This window comes from Neoarius graeffei, chromosome 6 (assembly GCF_027579695.1).
Source record: "Neoarius graeffei isolate fNeoGra1 chromosome 6, fNeoGra1.pri, whole genome shotgun sequence".
NCBI classification, from domain to species: domain Eukaryota; kingdom Metazoa; phylum Chordata; class Actinopteri; order Siluriformes; family Ariidae; genus Neoarius; species Neoarius graeffei.
In genome coordinates this window covers 8543454-8568913 of record NC_083574.1, presented here as the reverse complement: position 1 = coordinate 8568913, position 25460 = coordinate 8543454, and the positions used below count along the sequence as shown (strand labels likewise).

General features: G+C 42.9%; 1 protein-coding gene across 1 annotated transcript in view; it reads right to left on the bottom strand.

The window, feature by feature from the left end:
- Positions 1–25460, bottom strand: part of ptprq (protein tyrosine phosphatase receptor type Q) — a 197318-nt gene that overhangs the window by 39171 nt on the left and 132687 nt on the right. Inside the window, exons 39-44 of the mRNA XM_060923263.1 lie at positions 23644–23979; positions 18320–18438; positions 18056–18242; positions 17206–17447; positions 11491–11557; positions 1716–1874 (exon numbers count right to left, since the gene is read on the bottom strand). Of these exons, the coding sequence (XP_060779246.1) occupies positions 1716–1874; positions 11491–11557; positions 17206–17447; positions 18056–18242; positions 18320–18438; positions 23644–23979 (1110 nt within the window). The remainder of the gene's footprint in view (positions 1–1715; positions 1875–11490; positions 11558–17205; positions 17448–18055; positions 18243–18319; positions 18439–23643; positions 23980–25460) is intronic.

Here is a 25460-nt window from a genome sequence, read left to right as displayed (position 1 = left end):
AATGACTTTTGGTGCTGATCTGGATCACCGAACCAGAATGATCCATGAAAGACAGGCTTTTTTTCCCAATCACTTATTACTCTGTCAGTTTTCATGACTTTTTCAATCTTTTTTTGTTTTTTTTTAAATTGTGTTCAAGGTGGCAGGATGCAACTTTTCCTTGACCTTCAACTGACAAAGGTCAGCTAGCGCAAATTACTGTGACTTTAGTCACAGTCTCTATCTAGTTGTTGTTGTTGTTATTAGTATCCTAATGTTTCTCCCTCACTTTTCAACAAATCATCACCAAATTTCACATGAAGAATACCTCTAGGCTGAATTACATTGCTATGACTTTTGGTGCTGATCTGGATCACTGAACCAGAATGATCCATGAAAGACAGGATTATTCTCAAATCACTTATAACTGTCAATTTTCATGATTTTTTCAATCAGTTTTTTTTATTTTTATTTTCTTCAAGGTGGCAGGACAACTTTTCTTTGACCTTCAACTGTCAAAGGTCAGCTAGCGCAAATTACTGTGACTTTAGTCACAGTCTCTAGTTATTATTATTATTATTATTATTATTATTATTATTATTAATCTCCTAATGTTTTTAGGACGCTATTTCTCCTTCACTTTTCAACCAATCACCACCAAATTTCACATTACATTGCTATGACTTTTGGTGCTGATCTGGATCACTGAACCAGAATGATCCATGAAAGACAGGATTTTTCTCAAATCACTTATAACTCTGTCAATTTTCATGATTTTTTCAATCATTTTTTTTATTCTTTATTTTGTTCAAGGTGGCAGGGCGCAACTTTTCGTCACCAAGTGTCATTCTCTATCTCTTCCCGTTCCAGATCTATAGGGTATGGTGACCAGACGTCCCGGTTTGTAACAGCTAGCACAAATTACTGTGACTTTAGTCACACACTCTGTCTAGTTATAGCTTACTGCTGTTTATAGTATTTTTTTTTCAAATGTTGAAACATTTCATTATATTATTTTTAAGCCATTTTTGGTCTACAGCATTTCTTTACATGTGCCTAAGACTTTTGCACAGAACTGTATGACAAAATACACTTGAAATGTCTTCAGTAAAATTACAAGAATCAAAACACTTTTAAAAACAGACTTGCTAAAACTATTCTCCTCATACAGGTGAGGAATTAGCCTAGCATTAATTTTTTTTCCATTACAATATCTAAAAGATATTCTCAACTACACTCAAGAATATGAATAACTTTTAAGCAAGAATGACTTTATAATTTAAAAGAACCTCATCTCATCTCATTATCTGTAGCCGCTTTATCCTGTTCCACAGGGTTGCAGGCAAGCTGGAGCCTATCCCAGCTGACTACGGGTGAAAGGCGGGGTACACCCTGGACAAGTCGCCAGGTCATCACAGGGCTGACACATAGACACAGACAACCATTCACACTCACATTCACACCTACGCTCAATTTAGAGTCACCAGTTAACCTAACCTGCATGTCTTTGGACTGTGGGGGAAACCAGAGCACCCGGAGGAAACCCACGCGGACAACATGCAAACGCCGCACAGAAAGGCCCTCGCCGGCCACAGGGCTCGAACCCGGACCTTCTTGCTGTGAGGCGACAGCGCTAACCACTACACCACCGTGCCGCCCTTAAAAAACCTCATGCATCTTAAAATTGTAAATGTTCTGTCTCTCTGCATATTCCTACACTGGTATTATGAATGCACCTGCTGGCTCAGAGACGATGACCTGGATTTTGTGAATAGGACCGTTGTCATCTGAGAAGAAACAGAAAGGCATCTCGATAGTGATGGTTTGAGGTGTTGCCATGAGAACGCCAGCACTGTTCAGGGCTACCATTGGCCTCTTAGAGGGCACCGGTGGGGCTGAAATGGAACAGAATGCAGAGGTGATGTTAACGGATGTTTTTTTTTTTTTTACACGCCACATGTAGAATCAGGCTGCAGGAAGCTTCTCGGGCTTTAATGCACACACAGCAAAAAGCAATGTTAGTGACATTTGTCGACATATGAGTCACTGCTAATACAAGTACGACATTATAGGGGTGAGCAGAGAGACTTGGGACAAGTTTTCAGCTTTTATAGATTGTGTGAAATTCTTTACAGGTCGCGTCACATTCGTATTGCATAAAAGGGTATTCACCTCTTATACCCTCTTACCACAACATTAGTTTCTCAGCTTCGCACATTTCATGATCTGGAACAGTTTTTTTTTTTTTTAAGTGGATGCAAGAGCATACTGCTCTGCTTCCTTGCACCATTAGTAGGATGTTTAGGTAATTCCTGGAGCTTCAAAACAATCTATATGACATTGTGAGAGAATTTTATCTCTAGCTTGTGGTTTTAAGCTTCAGAAGGTGTTGGGATTCCCATAGACGTTGTCTCTGGAGGCACCAAAAGGTATGAAGATCTCTGTCTCTGTAGCCACACTTATCTTTTTGATCCATTGTTGACTAGTTTAGAAAGACTGCTCTTTCATTTCAATATTTTTATGGGCCTCACACCTCCAGTTACACACCAGGCTTGTAGTACTCGAGTCCAGGACTCGGACTCGTGCCCTGATTTTAAGGACTCGTGATTTGACTTGGACTTGAGCACTGATGACTTGGACTCGTGCATTAACTGCAATCGGACTCGTAAATTGGAGACGAGGACTCGGATTTTTTCTTTTTTTTGTAACATGCCATAATAATTTGGCTTAAGATATTTATATCTACATTAATTTTTGTACTAATTTCGTCCAAGAGTGTCATGCCTGTGCGCCTTGGCGCGTGCATCAGATAGACTCTCGGGCGCGCTCCGGACTCTCGCACACATGTGCCATAAACGACTTGCACCTGCACAGGATTAAGGCGCAATCAGCGCACCTATATAAAAACTGTGGAAACACACTTATTTTGCAAAGTATTGAGTTGCGTTGCTGACATTACCAAGACTTATTTCCTTGTTTGGTTTCCTGATCCCTGATTTCCTGTTTCTTATCTTTGATTCTGCCGAGTCTACGATAGCCTGTTTGTGCCTCGCTCGACCTGTCGCCTGTTTCACTGTTTTACGATTTTGCCTGCCGTTCTGGATTGTTTACCGTCTTCACTTGTATTAACCTTCATCCTACCAAGTGGGGTCCATCTGGACCCCGCACCTATATGTTTGTTTTCCATTTTAAAAATATGTGACATACTGCCTCAACGTTTTATGAATTTGTCGGAATTTATGTCTTAATTAAAACACTAAAGCACCGGAAGATCAGCTTTTTGCATTGTGAAGGTATAATTAATTTGTTACTGGGGTCCAACCGGACCCCAGAGTAAAGTTTATCTGTCTTTCATTTTATAATTGAATAGCACACTGAAAGTTAACTTCTTTTATTTCTTTTATGTTCCATAATGAAACTACCAAGGCATTCCTTCTTGGGGTCCATGTGGACCCCACTGCTGCAATAAGCACAGGCTGCAAAACAAAAGCCCTAAATTATTTTACAATTACTTTTTTGTTTTAAATTCTGTAAGAAAAGACCTAAGTTGTAATCCAGAATGTTTTACAGCTGCATGAGCTGCAAAAATCATGTATATAATGCCAATTTTTTTTTGTGGCGCTATAATTTGCTACATGTATGCTAGTTATTGCAATATTATTGCAATGTTATTTCATTTATAATACATCACTGATATTCAGCCATAGTGGATTTTGTTCTTCAATAAAGTTATGTCTGTTTGCTGCATTGAATTGGTTCTTACTGCATTGATTTCAAGGTATTCCCTCCTGGGGTCCATACGGACCCCGCCTGGTAGTTTGTGTATGTAAAATTGGCTGGTAGGATGAAGGTTAAGTGTGTTCTTTATGCCTTGGGCCCTTTACTGTATTGCTGTTATTAATACAAGATGTTCTGAACAAAACTTATCTGGTGATTTTGTCTTTATAAGCTTTAATTTTAAAGAAAAGTATTGGGGTCCAAACGGACCCCACATGGTAAGATTAAGGTGTAAAATAGCATGGTAGGATGAGGGTTAATAAACACACCTTCTGGACTTACAGTGGATATAAAAAGTGTACACACCCCGTTAAAATGATAGTTATTTCTGATGTAAAAAAAAAAAACGAGACCATGATAAATAATTTCAAAACCTTTCCCACCTATAACCTGTACAATTCAATTGAAAAAACAAACAAATTTGTTAGGGGGGGGGGGGAAACAAAAAATAAAAAACGTACAATAAGCTGGTTGCATAAGTGTGCACACCCTTAAACTAATACTTTGTCGAAGCACCTTTTGATTTAATTACAGCATTCAGTCTTTTTGGGTCGGAGTCTATCAGCCTGCTAGCCTGGGCCCGCCCATCCTAAGCGTGACGCAACACGAGGGCCTGTTCCGAGCTTAGTCTGGCCAGGCAGGCTATCTACAGCATTTCCAAGCTCCCGAAAAATCGGGAACCAATCAACTTTGAGCATCTCCAACGGCCCTGGGTAGAGGCGTGTTCAAGGCACTGACGTAGTAGAACTGCGACCGGAAGCCATAGATTGTTTACAGCGGTAGATGCTGTATTGAAAGCATTCAACGGGAAGTTCTCATTGAAAACGGAGCAAAGAGCAGCCCTGGAGGTATTTATTGAAAGGAAGGACGTTTTCGCCTTGCTCCCGACCGGCTTCGGTAAGAGTTTAATCTACCAGTTACTCAAGCAGTTTCCGTCGCGTCACATACGTCAGAGGAAAGAGTGATGTGATTGGTTTAAGCTTCATCACAGCCTTTTCTGGCTTCGACCAGTAGCAAACTGAGGCATTTCAGGGAGGCGGGTCAACCACGGGCTCTGGGAAACGGTTTGGCTTAATAGCTTGGCCAGACCAAATGCTCGGAGAGCTTTGAAGTCGCGTTAGCCAGGCTATCAGCCTGCCACATCTAGACTTGGAAATATTTGCCCACTCTTCCTTGCAAAAGCGCTCCAAATCTGTCAGATTGCGAGGGCGTCTCTTGTGCACAGCCCTCTTCAGGTCACCCCACAGATTTTCAATTGGATTTAGGTCTGGGCTCTGGCTGGGCTGTTCCAAAACTTTTTTGGGGTCATTGTTGTGCTGAAAGATGAAATTCCTCTTCATCTTCAGCTTTCTAGCAGACACCTGAAGGTTTTGGGCCAAAATTGGCTGGTATTTAGAACTGTTGATAATTACCTCCACCTTGACTAAAGCCCCTGTTCCAGCTGAAGAAAAACAACCCCAAAACATGATGCTGCCACCACCATGCTTCACCGTGGGTATGGGGTTCTTTTGGTGATGCGCAGTGTTGTTTTTGTGCCAAACATACCTTTTGGAATTGTGGCCACAAAGTTCAACCTTGGTTTCATCAGACCATAACACATTTTTCCACATGCTTTTGGGAGCGTTGATGCATTTTTTTGTAAAATTTAGCCGGGCCTGGATGTTTTTCTTTGACCTTACCTCATAGTCCAGACATATGAGAATACGGGAGATTGTCACATGTAGTACACAACCAGTACTTGCCAGAAATTCCTGCAGCTCCTTCAGTGTTGCTGTAGGCCTCTTGGCAGCCTCCCTGACCAGTTTTTGTCTTGTCTTTTCATCAATTTTGGAGGGACGTCCAGTTCTCGGTAATGTCACTGTTGTCCCATATTTTCTTCACTTCTTGATGACTGTCTTCACTGTGCTCCATGATATATCTAATGCCACTTTTTGTACCCTTCTCCTGACTGATACCTTTCAACACTGAGATCCCTCTGATGCTTTGTAAGCTCTCTGTGAACTCTGGCTTTTGCTGGAGGATGCAACTGAGTAAATGTCTGAACTTTATTTGGGGTTAATCAGAAGTTTTGAAATTATTTATTGTGGTCTCATTTTTTTATATCAGAAAACCTATCATTTTAATGGGGTGTGTACACTTTTTATATCCACTGTACATCCATCTCCCAACCAGCTCTGACAGAATACTTCACACTCCCTGACAAAGAGGACGCACATTCAGCTGTTCATTTGTCATGTTCAGGAACAAACTAATGTTAATGGCACTAAAACAGCCACCATCAAATGGAGCAGTTGGAGTCTTATTTTCGGACTCGACTCAGATCAATAGTGGACTGGACTCAGACTCAACTCAAAATTTTTTTTAATGACTTGGACTTGAACACTGGGGACTTGAGACTGGACTCGGACTCGAGGTTTAGTGAATCGACAACAACACTGCTGGACACACAAACTGTTTTAGCTTGCTACAGTTATTTTTGAGATAATGGTGAAATTGTTGTATTATTTCGCATTAATTTATGATTGTTATCCTTGGGAGGTATTTTAACATCAAGCTCCTTTAAGCTGAGCCTAAGTACACGGAGTTTAAATATTTAGAGGACCTCATGTACCGTATATGTGATGATCTTGTGTTCTCCACCACTGATTATTACTCTAAAGGCATTTCGTGTGACAAACACAGACTTGTCTTTAGGGGTGTTCACATGGCAACTTTTACTCCGGTGTAGCACCGGGGCTGCCCCGGTAGAGCGTTCACACGGTACAAAGTTATACCGGTGTAGCCCGTAAAAGCTGCTTAAACCGGTGCAAATCTAACCCTGCTCGGGAGGTGGTTTAGTAAATGCTAGTTTGCGGGGCAGCACTGATATAAAATGGGACGTCTGAACGCTACAGGGGTAGACTCGCTACGCGTGAGGAGAGTTGATTACATAAGGGCATTGCATAATTTGCATCCTGGTATTTTGCGCTTCCAAAATGGCGAATATCAACAACAACAGAACTGCGTGTCTTCCAGTGTTGCCAGATTGGGCGGTTTTAAGTGGATTTTGGCGGATTTGAACATATTTTGGGCTGGAAAATGTCAGCAGTATCTGGCAACACTGGTGTCTTCATCCACGTTGTTTTCCCGGCGCTTGGTGATGCCATGACAACCGGGAAAAGGAAGTACATTTTCACGCATGCGCATATTTCATTTCCGCATTATTACTATCGCATAGCACGGTCACAAAAACTGCCGTGTGAACGCAAGTGGGGCTGCACCGGTGCTAACACGCTTCTCTCTAGTAAGCAGGTTTGTGACGTGTGAACGCTCCACAAAATTTACACCGGTGTAAGATATATTGCAACAAAATACATCGGTGCAGCATCGATGCAAATATGTGCCGTATGAACACCTCTATTAAGTAGTAAAACCCTCAAAATGCCATATGGTAAATGCTAGTATGTCTGTTATCTTTAGAAAAATAGCAAGAAATATGTTGTAGCCAATCAGAAGTCTGTGTTTCAAACAAAGAAAGTCCTTTTACAAATGATTTTAATGGGAGCCACCATTTTGTTTTGGGGCAGTCCTGGGTTGGTCCTAGGGTGGGTCTCCCAAAAAGGGACCTGACTTAAAAACTAATGGAAGAAACTTAGACTTCAGTGTTTTCCAGGAATCACTCATGCTTGCATTGTTTCTGTGCAGTAAAAGTGTTTAAGGGTCATTCCATGTCAATTCACACAAATGCCCAAAACCTCCCCAGTGACACCTCTTCAATTTGCCTTATTTTTATTTTCTTAGTGCCTTATGATGTCAAATGAAAGAATCCAAAATTTTAGCTTCCTAGCTCGAGCGTTTTTTGAGTTATGGCCCTTCAAAGTTTGGGTGCCACGCCCACTTTTGGGGTCCGGGAATTGCGCACTTAATTTGCAAGCATTTTTGGAGGCCCATATTTTTTGTTCTAAGGGGGATATAGACCTGTAAATTGCTATATCTACGTATTCTGGCCCTGTCTATCAGATTATGCACCTATAAATAGCACAGGTTTACTAACTTTATAGATATTAACCCCTTAAAAGTGGATTTTTTATTGACACAATTTTTTTGACATTTTTGGGGGTCCATATCTTGGAAAGTTTTTGTGTTGATAGGGTTTCAACTAATTTATCATCATATTTGGGAACTCTACTGTGTACTTAGAGAGTTTCAGGGCACTCAGAGGTTTGGTGGGGGTACAGGAGGGCCCCAAATATGGCTTCGGGACAAAATTACCATTTGGTACGCCCTACTTCAGGCCATTAGTTGGCCATGTGGGCACATGATGACTGGAATGAACCTTTAATCCTATCAACTGACACCTTTTATCAAACTTTTAAGCCAATAAAAACTTTGATTATCCAACTCCTTCAATATAAACTAAACTAATAGCATATGGTACTATTTTTGCATATTTTCTGAAAAATCCTAAGTCCGGAAAGTAGGTCAACTGTTGTTTTGACTGCCTATTCATGTTTAAGGTAGTTAAAGCACACCCATATAGTGATTTTAATCTATGGGAAGATTATTTATACCCAATACCCCATTAGTTATATTGACAATTACAAGGGATAAACCCTTTCCCGGCTGCTTCACGATGCTGGTTTTTTTACATTTGACACCTTTCCCTGTATCCAACCAATCTCTGACCACTATACACTTAATAGTTAAATGCATCTTTCAAACAGGAAAGGGAAAGATGCAAACAAGGGGATGATCCCAAGAAAAACATCCTGGTTGCTTTACTACATTTGTGCTGACATCCGATCTGGAAGTTAAACCTAGACTCATCAGGTTTTTTTTTTTTTTCAAGAAAAGGGGAAGGGGCCCCTAGCCACTCATGTGGGGGAAATTAGCATATCAATTAGTAAAAAGTGGAAAGTGTGTAGTGGTCAGAGTTTGGTTGGATACAGGGAAAGGTGTCAAACGTAAAAAAAAAAAAAAAAAACAGCATCGTGAAGCAGCCGGGAAAGGGTTTATCCCTTGTAATTGTCAATATAACTAATGGGGTATTGGGTATAAATAATCTTCCCATAGATTAAAATCACTATATGGGTGTGCTTTTACTACCTAAAACATGAATAGGCAGTCAAAACAACAGTTGACCTACCTTCCGGACTTAGGATTTTTCAGAAAATATGCAAAAATAGCACCATATACAAATGCTTAGTTTATATTGAAGGAGTTGGATAATCAAAGTTTTTATTGGCTTAAAAGTTTGATAAAAGGTGTCAGTTGATAGGGTTAAAGGCTCATTCCAGTCATCATGTGCCCACATGGCCAACTAATGGCCTGAAGTAGGGCGTACCAAATGGTAATTTTGTCCCGAAGCCATATTTGGGGCCCTCCTGTACCCCCACCAAACCTCTGAGTGCCCTGAAACTCTCTAAGTACACAGTAGAGTTCCCAAATATAATGATAAATCAGTTGAAACCCTATCAACACAAAAACTTTCCAAGATATGGACCCCTGAATTGTCAAAAGAAAATTTGTCATTAAAAAATCCATTTTTAAGGGGTTAATATCTCTAAAGTTAGTCAACTTGTGCTATTTTTAGGTGCAGAATCTGATAGACAGGGCCAGAATACATAGATATAGCAATTTACAGGTCTATATTCCCCTTAGAACAAAAGATATGGGCCTCCAAAAATGCTTGCAAATTAAGTGTACAATTCCTGGACCCCAAAAGTGGGCGTGGCACCCAAACTTTGAAGGGCCAAAATTCAAAAACCGTTCCAGCTAGGAAGCTAAAATTTTGGATTCTTTCTTTTGACATCATAAGGCACTAATAAAATAAATATCAGGCAAATTGAAGAGGTGTCACTGGGGAGGGTGTGTGAATTGACATGGAATGACCCTTAAGGCAGCTTCTTTCATGTAAGTATAATTTTTCGGCTACTTTTGAGATACAGACTTCTAACTTTTACCATGAATAATGAGACTGGATACAAGGAATAGCACCTGATACAAACTGTAATATCTGTAAAACATAGTTGGAAATTGTGGGTGCTATTGGTCTTAAGTGATCAGTCTCATTAAATCAGTCTCATTAAATCAGTCTCATTAATAATACCATTAATTTTGGTGTTTAATAATAAACTACCAAACAGCTAGATTATGGTATATTTCAAATTATTATGATCACTGCTGATGCAGGAATAATGTATTACTTACCATATTACATAGACAGCCAATAGCACTCATATACACTTGGGTGAAGGCAATTTTGGAGTTCTTTGAGATTGTGTGACTTCAAGTATATAATAGCAACACAGACACAGTTTAACAAACTAATTGAATTTATTATAACAATGATATACATTCAATAAGGTCAGCAGATATAAGCATAAATGGTGAGGTAATACGGTGTGTGTGTGTGTGTGTGTGTGTGTGTGTGTGTGTGTGTGTGTGTGTGTGTGTGTGTGTTTGAGAGGGAGAGGTGTGTGTGTTGGGGGAGGTGAGAATCACCTCGTGGTCTCTTGAGACAAAGGAATTAGCCGTGGTGGCTAACCCACTCCCTATAACATTACCAAATTCACTGAAATCTTGATGAGGTCAAAATATGTGTAATAATGAAATTAAGGATGTTAGTAAGGATAGAGGAGAGCATGCACAACTTATCTTTTAAAACAACGGAGAGAGAGCAATGTAGAACTCAAGGATAAGTATGCACAATTAAACAGTTTCTGAGTTTAAATTCACACTACTTCATAAAGCTAATTCCTAAGACTAATTTGCCCAAATGCCAGCCTTACTTCCAGTAATTGATATCTCGATGCGGGATGCAGAAATGTCCCGGAGTTCTGCGGAGTTTCACAGAGCTCGTAGAGGCTTCTGTAATAAGCAGAGAGTTCTTGATCCGACGTTTCGTCGTTCGTGAGGAAGAGTCTCTGACCAATACTGTGCACAGCGATTAAGTCAGAAGGAATCTGGTCGCTTCTAACTTTTAATTAACTGCTTGGGCTGCAGTCGTAACATTACTTATAATAATCAAATAAAAACCGGTTGTAACTCAATACGAGGGCGCAACTTAGGCAATTTTACCGTGGCCAGTGGTATATGAAAGCGCGCGGAGTTTCTTTTTCTTGCAAGGCAGACGTCTTTATCTCGGATGTTCTGATGAGCAGGGTGTCTCTTTGTGTCTCTACTCATGGAGTCCACGACGAGAGAGAGAAGGAACGGAAGATGACCGAGTCACTTATGGCCTTTGGGGGGATGTGATGTAGGTAATCCCGCCCAGACGTGACGTAGGTCATCGCGGAAGTTGGTTGATGGGATTTGTAGTTCTAGATGGGACGGTGACTGTACCTACATCATTAATGCTTTGGGGCAGTTTTGTGGATGGTGCTCCAGAGGCTTCTGGAGAATATTTTAGGCCCAAATCTGACTGCCTCTGGCAGGAGGTTAGAACCTGGCTATAGAGCTTGACAAGTGACCTTCTCACTCTGGATTTGAACTTTGCTAAAAACCAGTGGATGAGGCTCGGCACTATTATTCTCTCTAATTTTGTGAGGGCTGATAATTTGGGAACTAACGTTTTGCGGCGAGAACTTTAAAATAAACTTTTCATGTCTGAAAAAATGGTATGGAATAAAACTATACAGCATTCCCATCTGGTTAAACTCCAAATGTCACTCATGATGTGTTATGCATGCCTTCAGTTGACTGTAAAAATGTGAGATAGCAAACAATTTGATGTTATTGTAGAATGTCCAGTACCTTTCATTGGCATGCTGAGTTTCACTTCTGATCTGGGCCCGAATCCTGCTCCATTCACTGCAGCTATCTGTAAATCAAACACATCACTCAGCTGTGCTTAATACAACCAGGTATATATTTGGGTGGTGGTGGTGGTGGTGGTGGGGAGCTGTATTTGTGTGTGTATGATTCTTATACTTCATATTTTTGTCTGTTTTGTAATTCTTGAATATATCTCTCAATGGGATCTCAGTGGGATTTCACTGCTTAAAGACATCAGTAAGGTATAAAACACGACGAGGAATGCTGGTGTAGGAAAATAATCAACAATGGCGTGATGTGAGGCAACCCACGGCGAAGCAGAATTACTATTACAACCCTGAAGTTGATTATTTTCCAATAATACAGAGATGCCAACATCGACAAATGAAAAAGAGTAGCATCTCCGAGTGCAGCAAGGTGAAGCTGAGCAAAGCGAGGCTTTCTATTAGGCTGGGGTTCTGAAACCAAATTTCAGGGAAGCTCAGAGATGCAAATCTAGACCATTCTGAGCTACTTTTTGAGGAAAATAAATACAGGGTTTGCTGTACAGTATAAGCTCAATTATCCAAACTCTCTGGGGAAAAAAGTTTGGCCAACTAAGGGTGTATTCAGACCAGGATAGTTCGATAGTTCACTTGCTTTGGTCCGAACCAAATGTTTTTTTTATTTTTTCATTTTGGTGCGGTTCGCTTTCACACTGTACATTTTAGTAAGCGGACCAAAATCTGTCAACAAAGCCACGCGCCCTGAGGTCGTTCAGCTATTGGTCAGAGACGACACGCGCACAAAGCGTTAAGTTCAAAAGTAGTCATGGAGGCTTTCCGCGCTGTTATTCTTTTTAATGTCATCAAAGCTATATGCTTTTTCCAGTTTTTACTGTTTTCACAATTGTGCGATTACTATGCTGTTGTACAAGTAATTTATCAACGACGACTTCAAAGGGCAAGGCGGCTACGGAGGATAGCGCTGATGAGCGCACATCATGTTGTGACAGTTCTGGCTCTTCACGTAATAGATGAATTTCTTTTTTGCGTCGCTAGTACCGCCACTTTTTGAAAGAATGTCCCTGATTTTAATGTAGGTCTGACGGAGTTTCTTCACCTTTAGCCGACATTGTTCTGGGGAGCGCGTGAACCCCTTCTCCTTCATTTTCTCACTGAATACAGCAAACACGTCAGCATTTTTGTGTGTTCTCTCCAAAAGCTCAGATATGTGGACATCTGCCCATATATCCACAAGGGTACGCATTTCTCCCTCGGCCCACGTTTGCCCCCTACTCATTTTTTGTACTCTGTAGTCTAGCCTACCACTGGTCTGAATGACTGAACGACTGTTGTAAGGTTCCCTTGACAACCGAAACAGTGTTTGCACTTTGCGGTGGAGTGTCAAGACTCCGTTTCCCATAATGCTCGACAAACGACGGAAGCTCCCGAGGTACAAAAAAGCAAAACTGTCGGATTAGGTCCGGTCTGCTTTCACACCTCCAAAAGGTCCGCACCAGAGTTCCTTTGGTCCGGACCGAGTCCGACCTTGCAGCTCGGTCTCGGTCCGCTTGTTTGGTCCGGACCAGAGTTCGGTGGTTTGTATTCAGACCAACCCAAAAGGTCCGGACCAAGGGAAATTTGGTTCGTTTAGTCGTTTGGTCCGGACCAAACAACGTAGGTGTGAATACGCCCTAAGAGGATGTTCAGATAAAAGAGGTTCAGATACCGTAACTGAGCTTGTCCTGTACGAGTAATACAGCGTTTCAGTAGCTTCATGATCAACTACAAAAGCCAGAGTAAAAGATTTATGTATTTAGGTATTTCAGTGACAACAAAATTAATACTTTATTTACTTCCTGAACTGTGCACCAGTCTAATACTGCACTTAACTGAATAAAGTCAATACTGAAAGATGCCCATCCATACAACATTTAATTAACTACACCCAAGGACGCGTTATCCTAATGGGCTTCATGGGCAGCTGCCCAGGGCCTTGGCCACTAGGGGGCCTCGGAGGTAGCGAGATCGGAAAAGATGAAACGATATTTTCAGAAGTTTTGATCATATTGATAACATTTTTGATGCATTTCGCCACCCGTAAGGAAGCCCACCTTGTCCCGTCGCATAAATCACCCGTCATTGTCAATATGATCACTGTCCACCATGTCTTCATACGCTACGCCAGCTTGAGTTCAATGATTTAATTAATGACTTCGCTTTCCAGAAAAGTAGGAAAGTGCCCTTGTAAGTTGACCCATGGCTGTCAAACTGAATGCGCAAAGGTGTGTGCCACTGCTGGGACATTCCGTGTGTGAAAAGATGAAATGTTTCACATAGCCTAACATTTTGAGATTTATTTCTGAGAAGCAAGATATTTTTCTTTCTTTGTTATCGCTCTTTGTTTTCACAAGTTAAAAGTCGCCTGGATTCCAAAATGAAAACGAACGGTTATATACCAAATGAATGTTCTTGTTCTGAATACTAAAGAAACTGTTGTAGGCCTAGGTTATGTTCTTGACATGTTGTTCATTGACTCACTCATTCAAAGGCTTCTTGAGGCTAAACTTGAGTTAACCAGACTTGTTAACCGTGATGTCTGATGGATTTTTTCACCATGCAATTGCCTATTTCACCATTGCTTTTTCTCGATTAAATAGGTGTTGATGGATATAAAGTTTTATCGTTCAATAGTATTTCTAATTCAGGGGCGATTTCTCAGAGACAACAAGGGAAGCCGAGCTTCCCCTAAAATTCTCTCCCCAAACTGCGGCATCTATGACGTTGAATTCTCATTAAAACAATAACTTGCATAACATAATATATGCCCAAGATTGTATTTACGTTCATAACTATCCTGTAACTTATTTGAGTGATGTCTGACGAACTTGCAGTTCGCTACGAGAATCACCTTTGCTGCCAGGCTGTAACCAGCGTTGCCAGATACTGCTGACGTTTTCCAGCCAAAATATGTTCAAAACCCGCCAAAATGCACTTAAAACCGCCCAATCTGGCAACACTGGCTGTAACCTTTCTTATTTCAATGGGCTCTATGGACTGGCAGCCGGGTATCCGTTGCAGTCTACGAGACGGCTCTGAACAGCCAATTTCGGCTAGTTGTTATTGGTTAAAATCGACAAAATCGTCACTTCCAGGGAAGCCGGGCTTCTCTGGGACTAACGAGACAGTGGGAGGGGCAAGAAGCCGGGCTGATGAAGGATTATTGGAGGTAGTGTTTGAAAGACATGAGGGGGGCGGGCTCTGTACTTCGGCGTCGGCAAGGAACACGGAAGCATGATCAGTCCCTAGCGGATGTCGAGAAAGTGTAGTCGTGTGCCAAAGTGCTGTCCGACTTTCTTTTCATATAAACGTTTCTTCTCATTGATGTCTCTGTACATTACTCTGTAAATAAATGTAAATATTACTCGTTGTGCTCCGTTAACTTTCATCCATTCTGTCAGTTTGATCATTCGTGAATTCACTCGTTTATTTCATTTGTAGTTCAATCTGGTTGTAGGCTAGCTTGAGCCTTATTGGGATCTGCAGTGCTAGCTGCTAACAGAAATTGGTGAAGTCTCTGGAAAGCACAACCAGCTAGTATGACAGGGTCACAGACCATTTTCTGGAAAAGGAGCGGAGGGCAGAATTTGTGTATAAATAGTGTGCATCATATAATGTTCATGAATCTGAAGTGTGTATATTGTTCAGTAATGTTAAGAGAATGGTGGGCTCTGTGTTATAGGTTATACATGGGTATAATATTCAAGGTTCTGTGTGTTGCATAGCCTACCTGGTTATGAATTTCCAGACTGTGTTGCAGAAGATATTCAAGGATGTGTTGCACAGCTGGGTGTTGTGTTAAAGACTCTGTGTTGCATATCAGGGTATGATGTTCAAGGCTCTTCGTTGAATAGCCAGTGATTTTTGGATGTTTGATATTTTTGATTAATGATATGAGGCACTAGCCTGGCAAGCCAGACTATAACATGAAATGTACAAGCAAAAATACTTTCTGCCACTAGGTAGGTTTGTCTAGTTCACTATGCTAATGGGCCACACCTTTCTATGCTTTGATATCCGGCCTACAGGTTTTACGATGAATGCGTAAAATGGGCTTCCCCTGTTTTAAAAACCAGCAGCCGCCACTGTTCTAATTGTGCCACTGTCATTATTTAAATTTCTGTGTCTATTTAGACAGGCACGTCTGAGGGGGTGAATTTGCTGAGTGCAGTTGACAACAGGCGGGGGTGGGGCCTCGGGGGTGTGTCTGCCCAGGGCCTCGGCAAGGGTTAACGCGGCCCTGACTACACCTGACACTAGTTTGTGAGAGAAATCGAAAGTTTCAGTTCTGGAACATGACCAACGAAGACAGTTTGCTTCCAGGAAGACGACTACACATCACTACTGTGCATTTTTGAGCACGGCATTTTAAATGTGCTGTGACTGGCCGAGAGCATGAATCAGGTCACCTCTCGGCCAATCACAGAGCAGCTAGCAGGAGGATACGGAAATTCCTGGAATTATCCGTCGCCTTGACACTGCCCTCAGATGCAATCGTCTCCGTTGGTTTGGACACGTCCAACGCAGTAATTCTTGGATCAACATATGTACTACCTTGGAAGTTGAAGGAGCGAACAACCATGGCCGACCTCAAAAAAGCTGGAAAGAATCTGTCCGTGCTGACTTGAAGCTATGGAATATCGCAGAAGAGGCAACTCAAGACCGTGCTGAATGGAGAGCTCTGCTGAAGACTGCTAGTCATACACACGTCTGACGTGTCAACTGACTCAAAATGGATAGTGAGTGTTATCCCAATCAGTGTAAACAATGACACGTGAACAGTCCAAACGTTGAAAATATGTTGATTCGATTGATACACGGGCAAAACCGGTTGAAAAGCGTATTATTTTCAGGTCTACACGTAGCACCATAATTGTGCTTTAAATCTGTAGCTGCTACGCCCAAATCGTGTATGTTGGCATCCCTGATCACAGCATTATGTTTTATGACACTACAATTTGTCAACACATTTATTACTTAAGGCTATAGTCACACTACAGCTCGCAATGGGTTATCGATGAAAATGAGGTGCTTGGTGGCCATGCTTCCTTGAGCTTCGGGAAGCATTCCCAAACCCATCTGCACTTAGTTCGCCGACGAAAACATCACCACCAAGTTTCAATGCATGTTTTTGTCCACTCGGAAAGCAGAGACACACCAAAAAAACAACTCGGGAAGCTCGGAAAACAGTCACCGGGCATCGCACGATTGGTGGTGATGCTCCCAATTTTTCATCGCCAAGTAGTTGCAAACCCATTGTGAGCTGTAGTGTGATCAGGGCCTAAAGAATAAGACACTAATTTACAGCTACATTTAATGTTATGGAGCAGCTACAAAACAAGCTACTGTAGTTCTTGATGTCGCTTACATTATTACGGCTATAAACCTGACTCCATCTTGAAGTTAATAAGAAAAAAAAAATGCAGCTTGTGTGACACTGGAGACTCCTTCCATAATGCTCTACCATACAAGTCCTGGTGTATGTTGTTACTATAGAAACAAGGTTTCTAAAACCAGCGCATTAACATAAACCTGTAACTTGCAGCTGCTGTTATAGAAAATTAATCAATTTCTGATCAACTTCTGACCAATTGGACCAACCGAGAGCAAGGATTCAACAGCACTGTAGAAGCAAAATGAAAATAAAACGCACCTGTATGCTGTAGTTGAATCCTCCTTGAAGTCCCTTTATTACAGCAGTCATGGTCTTGTTCGGGTTCGTGACCACAGGCAAGCTGTCGATCTCAAAGTCCAGTTGTCCATCGCGGTAAATATAAACATGATAGGCACTGATGTTGCCGTTCGGCTCATCCGGTGGTAAGAAGGTTACATACACATGAGTCACTTCCTCTGGCATGATGGTCAGGGTCACATTTTTAGGTGGATCCTTTGGTTCTGAGAAAAAAAAAAAGAGCATTAGACACTTTTCATAAGACTGCAGTAAAATGTTCACTAGTGTGAAAGTACCTTGATTCTCTATCGACTGTATATTCTGAACCAACATTTTAAATAAACCAGACCTCCATACACCCTCAACCCGCCACACACACACACTGTATCCAACACAAACCTTACTAACCAGCAAACTCAGACCATCCATTATCTGTAGCTGCGTATCCTGTGCAGGGTCGCGGGTGAGCTGGAGCCTATCCCAGCTGACTACGGGCGAGAGGCGGGGTACACCCTGGACAAGTCATCAGATCATCACAGGGCTGACACACAACCATTCACACTCACATTCACACCTACGGTCAATTTAGAGTCACCAGTTAACCTAACCTGCATGTCTTTGGACTGTGGGGGAAACCGGAGCACCCGGAGGAAACCCACGTGGACACGGGGAGAACATGCAAACTCCACACAGAAAGGCCCCCGTTGGCCACTGGGCTCAAACCCAGGACCTTCTTGCTGTGAGGCAACAGCGCTAACCACTACACCACCGTGCTGCCCTGTGCATTACATTCATCCTCAAATGTACATAAAACACAAACTCGTTTTCTCACCCCCCTCTAGTGTCCTGACAATGACAGGCTCAGAGGCCATGCCGTCTCGGCGGGCGTCATCCACATCTCCAGTAAAGGCAGTGACAGTAACCGAGTAGTAAGTGTATGCAGTCAAGTTCCCAATGACCACCATCGTGATTTCTCCTGCATTCCTCACTACGGTCACATTACGTTCTGAAACGTCCAACTAAAAGAACAGAGACAAGATTAAAAGTTACACTGGGTTTTTATCAGCACATATAAATCTAGTTCCTTTCAACTCACAGCAATAACGTCAATGAGGTAGGAGGTGGGGCCTGAAATGACTGCTGGTTCATCCCATGTGACTTTCATCCCAGAGACTGAAGGAACCACTGAGACAGCAACTGGTGGGGCATCAGGGTCTGAGAGAGAGAGAGAGAGAGAGAGAGAGAGAGAGAGAGAGAGAGAGAGAGATTGCATCAAAGCCAGTGTATCAAAAATGGTTGGTGTTTTAATATCCATCCATCCATCCATTATCTGTAACCGCTTATCTTATGCAGGGTCGCGGGCAAGCTGGAGCCTATCCCAGCTGACTACGGGCGAAAGGCGGGGTACACCCTGGACAAGTCGCCAGATCATCACAGGGCCGACACATAGACACAGACAACCATTCACACTCACATTCACACCTACGGTCAATTTAGAGTCACCAGTTAACCTAACCTGCATGTCTTTGCTAGCCGTTGCGGACCACCTGACAGAACCGTTGCCGCGAATTTGCACGGACAGTATGATTGCGAAATCTATCAGCTGTAGGTGCACCAAAACAACGCAAATAATCAAAAAGAGCTTGGCCCCCGAAGCTACACTACCGATCATCCAGCACTGCCGGACGTTGCCATTTTCCTTGATGATCGACGAATCCAATGACAAAAAGACGGACAAGCGACTGGCTGTTTTGGTGTGGATCTTCGACATAAACAGAGGGGCGAAGTCAAGAATCATAGACATGCCCATGTGCAATATCGGCACGGGCGAGGCGATTTTCGACATGCTGGATGAAGTTCTCAGGCAAGTTATATTTACTTATTTATTTACGGTATTAAGTTTGGTGCGATTTGAAGGCTATAAGGATTTTATGGATTTCTTCCTCTGATACTACAGGTAGACGCCCAAAGGGGTTGACATGTATGCAAGTAGAACATCGGTGAATAATAACCGAGACAAAGTCGATATTCACTGACCCTGAAGCAGATATCTCATCTCATCTCATTATCTCTAGCCGCTTTATCCTGTTCTACAGGGTCGCAGGCGAGCTGGAGCCTATCCCAGCTGACTACGGGCAAAAGGCGGGGTACACCCTGGACAAGTCGCCAGGTCATCACAGGGCCGACACATAGACACAGACAACCATTCACACTCACATTCACACCTACGGTCAATTTAGAGTCACCAGTTAACCTAACCTGCATGTCTTTGCTAGCCGTTGCGGACCACCTGACAGAACCGTTGCCGCGAATTTGCACGGACAGTATGATTGCGAAATCTATCAGCTGTAGGTGCACCAAAACAACGCAAATAATCAAAAAGAGCTTGGCCCCCGAAGCTACACTACCGATCATCCAGCACTGCCGGACGTTGCCATTTTCCTTGATGATCGACGAATCCAATGACAAAAAGACGGACAAGCGACTGGCTGTTTTGGTGTGGATCTTCGACATAAACAGAGGGGCGAAGTCAAGAATCATAGACATGCCCATGTGCAATATCGGCACGGGCGAGGCGATTTTCGACATGCTGGATGAAGTTCTCAGGCAAGTTATATTTACTTATTTATTTACGGTATTAAGTTTGGTGCGATTTGAAGGCTATAAGGATTTTATGGATTTCTTCCTCTGATACTACAGGTAGACGCCCAAAGGGGTTGACATGTATGCAAGTAGAACATCGGTGAATAATAACCGAGACAAAGTCGATATTCACTGACCCTGAAGCAGATATCTCATCTCATCTCATTATCTCTAGCCGCTTTATCCTTCTACAGGGTCGCAGGCGAGCTGGAGCCTATCCCAGCTGACTACGGGCGAAAGGCGGGGTACACCCTGGACAAGTCACCAGGTCATCACAGGGCTGACACATAGACACAGACAACCATTCACACTCACATTCACACCTACGGTCAATTTAGAGTCACCAGTTAACCTAACCTGCATGTCTTTGGACTGTGGGGGAAACCGGAGCACCCAGAGGAAACCCATGCGGACACGGGGAGAACATGCAAACTCCACACAGAAAGGCCCTCGCCGGCCACGGGGCTCGAACCCGGACCTTCTTGCTGTGAGGCGACAGCGCTAACCACTACACTACCGTGCCGCCAAGCAGGTAACTGTTTAGTATAAATACACAGGTGATTATTTAAAAAAATAATTTATTTCAAACTTCAAAAGTGACATGCAAATGTAATAAAGGCGTGGCGCAGACTTATGTCACTTATCTACGCCGAGTCACATAAAATGCTTTGTTTTGAAATCGATAAAATAAATCACAATTCCACTTAATCTTCGAATAGTTTTAGACCAAACTTTGTAGCATCTTTAGTGCTTTTCGGAACAGCATTTTCTTTCATCATTTGTAATTCTTCCTCACTTACGGTGACGAAGCGATCGGTCGCAATTTTGCCGAGTCGCTCGAGGTGATTATCGAGAAATAGTCCGAATTTATCGACCAATCAGTGCGTGCAATTTTTTATAATCACCTCTGTATTTATCCTAATTGATTATTAATAATCTGTAATGCTATACACTACCGTTCAAAAGTTTGGGGTCACTTTGAAATGTCCTTATTTTTGAAAGAAAAGCACTGTTCTTTTCAATGAAGATCACTTTAAACTAATCAGAAATCCACTCTATACATTGCTAATGTGCTAAATGACTATTCTAGCTGCAAATGTCTGGTTTTTGGTGCAATATCTCCATAGGTGTATAGAGGCCCATTTCCAGCAACTATCACTCCAGTGTTCCAATGGTACAATGTGTTTGCTCATTGCCTCAGAAGCAGTGGCGGCTGGTAGTCTTTCAAACAGGGGAGGCTGGTCGGTTACGATATTTCCAGATTTTAAAAGAAAAAACACATCAATTTTGCCCATACTCTTGCCTCTGATCTGGCTGATTGTTGGCAGCGTCACAAACTGTGAAATAACAGGTTCTTTTGGCCCATTAGCCTACTGTCCAATATACATGATGGTGGTGTTGGGGGGGGGGGGGGGGGTGTTTTATATTTTAACATTTTATATTTTAAAATTGTGGCATGTTGTTTAAAAATTGACCTCGGCTGTGTTTTTGTTTAAAAATGTTTTCCAAATTGTAGCGGTGTTTAATTCATATCCAGATAAACATATATTCCAATATAATATACTCAGCATAAACATTTTAAATAGATTCTATATTTTTGGTCCAGGCGGCACGGTGGTGTAGTGGTTAGCGCTGTCACCTCACAGCAAGAAGGTCCGGGTTCGAGCCCCGTGGCCGGCGAGGGCCTTTCTGTGTGGAGTTTGCATGTTCTCCCCGTGTCCGCGTGGGTTTCCTCCGGGTGCTCCGGTTTCCCCCACAGTCCAAAGACATGCAGGTTAGGTTAACTGGTGACTCTAAATTGACCGTAGGTGTGAATGTGAGTGTGAATGGTTGTCTGTGTCTATGTGTCAGCCCTGTGATGACCTGGCGACTTGTCCAGGGTGTACCCCGCCTTTCGCCCGTAGTCAGCTGGGATAGGCTCCAGCTTGCCTGCGACCCTGTAGGACAGGATAAAGCGGCTAGAGATGAGATGAGATGAGATTTTTGGTCCATCCATGACATATTACTAAAGTAGCCTATTTACTGTTGTTGATGTGGGTCACTTGCTGTTAGCCAATTCACTTTCTCGTACCAGGAGAGCTGAAAGGAACGAGTATTATTCCCTACCTTTTTCACCAAGTCAATTTGAGGCGTTGGTCTACCCTGCTCTTTAATTTTAATTTTTTCCTCGAAAGGAAGACTGGCAAATGGCTTCGCCAAAATTAAATCAGCAATGCTTGGCATCCGTGCGCAGCTTTCTTGCTAGCTGACTAGCCCCCTCAAGTTCAAGTTCAGTCACTCAAATAAACAAAATTTCTGGAACTAAAATAGCAACGGTCAATTTAGAGTCACCAGTTAACCTAACCTGCATGTCTTTGGACTGTGGGGGAAACCGGAGCACCCGGAGGAAACCCACGCGGACAACATGCAAACTCCGCACAGAAAGGCCCTCGCCGGCCACGGGGCTCGAACCTGGACCTTCTTGCTGTGAGGCGACGGCGCTAACCACTACACCACCGTGCCGCCCCAAAGGTAATTTTTGGCCAAAAAAAAAAAAAAAGCATTGTGCTGCCGTCAAGGGATTGGCTGATTCGAGAACTGCATCAAACTTCAGGTGGGTTGGTGGATGGGTGTACCTAAAAAAGCGTTTACAGGGTAAAACATAATGGCTTTTTAGACCCGACCTAGTGCACTGTACTTCCAAATAGGACACCATTGGAGATTCAGGCACAGAAAAAGCATGGCACTAGTTTCAACTGCTTGCGGAAAATTAACTACTTGACATATACACTCACTGGCCAGTTTAATAGGAACACTTGTATGCTTACAACGGGAGAGATCAGAGAAAAAAATAGCCAGAATATTTTGAGCTGACGGGAAGCCTATGGTAACTCAAATAAGCACTCTTTGCAATCACGGTGAGCAGAAAAGCATCATCACGTCACACCTTGAGGTAGATGGGCTACAACAGCAGAAGACCACACTGGGTTTCACTCGTCTCAGCCAAGAACAGGAATCTGAGGCTACAGCGGGGACAGACTCACCCTAACCGGACAGACCGGAATAAGACCAAGTGATATTTATCCAATCTTTAACTGCTCAATTTCAGTAAACCTGTGCTATGAGCCATGCACATTTAGAGCTGTTTGGCTGCATAAATCACAAGCACAAAGGTAATTTCTCATCTCATTATCTCTAGCCGCTTTATCCTTCTACAGGGTCGCAGGCAAGCTGGAGCCTATCCCAGCTGACTACGGGCGAAAGGCAGGGTACACCCTGGACAAGTCGCCAGGTCATCACAGGGCTGACACATAGACACAGACAACCATTCACACTCACATTCACACCTACGGTCAATTTAGAGTCACCAGTTAACCTAACCTGCATGTCTTTGGACTGTGGGGGAAACCGGAGCACCCGGAGGAAACCCACGCGGACACGGGGAGAACATGCAAACTCCACACAGAAAGGCCCTCGTCGGCCACGGGGCTCGAACCCGGACCTTCTTGCTGTGAGGCGACAGCGCTAACCACTACACCACCGTGCCGCCCCAAAGGTAATTTTTGGCCAAAAAAAAAAAAAGCAAAGGAAATGTGTCTTTCAGTAGACTTATGTTAAGGGAGTAACACTGCAACATGGTTCATTCTTAAACTTTTACACCTTTTTGCCTTTGAATATGAAAAAAAATGTTTGTTTTTTTTTTGAAAATTTGTATTGTTTTTGAGCAGCACAATTATTTCTAACATCCCTTGTGTGAGTGCATATATGTATGTATGTGTGTATGTGTGTGAGACATACTTCCTGCTAGTGTGTATATGTACTTCCACTCTGTAGGATCTCCAGCTCCAGCATTGGTCCATGCCAACACTCGGACACGATAGCGTCTGTATTTACGCAGGGGCTGAAGTGTTACTGTCATCTCGCTTGTTCTGTTTTCTGTCGCATTTACCAAAAGGATAACTTCATTCTCCACACAGGAAGCATCATCTTCTGTTTCACACATGAGTGTCAGACGCTGTATCTCTACTCTGTAACCACGTAAGAACCCGGAGACTCGGGCAGGACGGAGCCAACTCAGAGTCACGGCATCCGAGCTAATATTCACCACAGACAGCGACCTTGGGGGACCAGGAGCTGCAGACAGACATGGATTGAGTCAGTCAAGTATAGTAAAATTATTATTTATTATTATTTTCCATCCATCCATACATTATCCATAGCCACTTATCCTGTCCAGGGTCACAGGCAAGCTGGAGCCTATCCCAGCTGACTACGGGCGAGAGTCGGGGTACACCCTGGACAAGTCGCCAGGTCATCGCAGGGCTGACACATAGACACAGACAACCATTCACACTCACATTCACACCTACGGTCAATTTAGAGTCACCAGTTAACCTAACCTGCATGTCTTTGGACTGTGGGGGAAACCAGAGCACCCGGAGGAAACCCACGTGGACACGGGAAGAACATGCAAACTCCACACAGAAAGGCCTTCATCGGCCACTAGGCTCGAACCCGGACCTTCTTGCTGTGAGGCAACAGTGTTGACCACTACACCACCGCCCTGCCTTTACAACCCTGTTTGCAATTTCCACTGTCAGTGAGGTAAACTTGTCAATCAAACACTGTACCTGAGACTACTATTTTTTTTTAAAGCAAAAGGGTTGTCTACTCACGGTCAGGTCATACCAAAAGCCACAAATCAAACTCTCATGGTTACCAGAGAACCAGCCCCCCACTGTAACCCTGGGTATGTCATAGGGCTATATAAATGGAGATCGGTGCCGCCCAATGCCTTAAGGCAGTGTTTCTTAACCACTGGGCCACGGCCCATTAGTGGGCTGCGAAGCACCATCTAGTGGGCTGGGAATTTTTTTTCAAGTTGAAGTTAATTTTTTTTTTTACTCGTAGTAGGGTACAATCGCTGGGTTGCATCCGACATCACATCCGCCTCATTAAGCTACGGTCACACTGCAGCTCGCGATGCTTTGCGATGGATTATTGATGAAAATGAGGCATTTTGGTGGCAATATACACGTGAGCTAAAAGTTGTGGTCACACAGTAGGTGAACACTTGACTTTCACGCCTTTGCGCGCTCGAGCCGGGTGCAGCTCGAGCGGCCGCGTGCACTCACGGAGCGCGTTGTGCACGCGCTTAGGACCCAGTCATTATGGGAAACACCTGATACTGATTTGAGCGCAATCAGCATGCACAGATACGGAAGCCGTTTTCACAGAGGCTTTGCGAAGTATTATCATGATCACTGTCACGTTTGTTTCTAGCCATGTTTATAACGCTGTTTAAATATTCTGCTTTGCTTTCGTTTTTATAAATATCACTCTTCCTGCATTTAGATCCATCTACCTTGTAGTGTCCTGATCCCCAAATCTTTAACCCAGCCATATATAAAGTTGTTCTCCTCCATGCTCTTCCAGGTTTTCCTGTGTGTGTCTGTGTAGAACGATGTCTGCAGCACCAGGTAGTTTGAGATGTCGGGGAACTCAATGGATGGATAATTTTCCAACTCATTAAAAAAAAATCCTTCTTTATTAATGTGTAAGGATCTAATCCCATTGAGTGGTTTCTATATCCACTTCTTTTGAGTGTGCTTCTT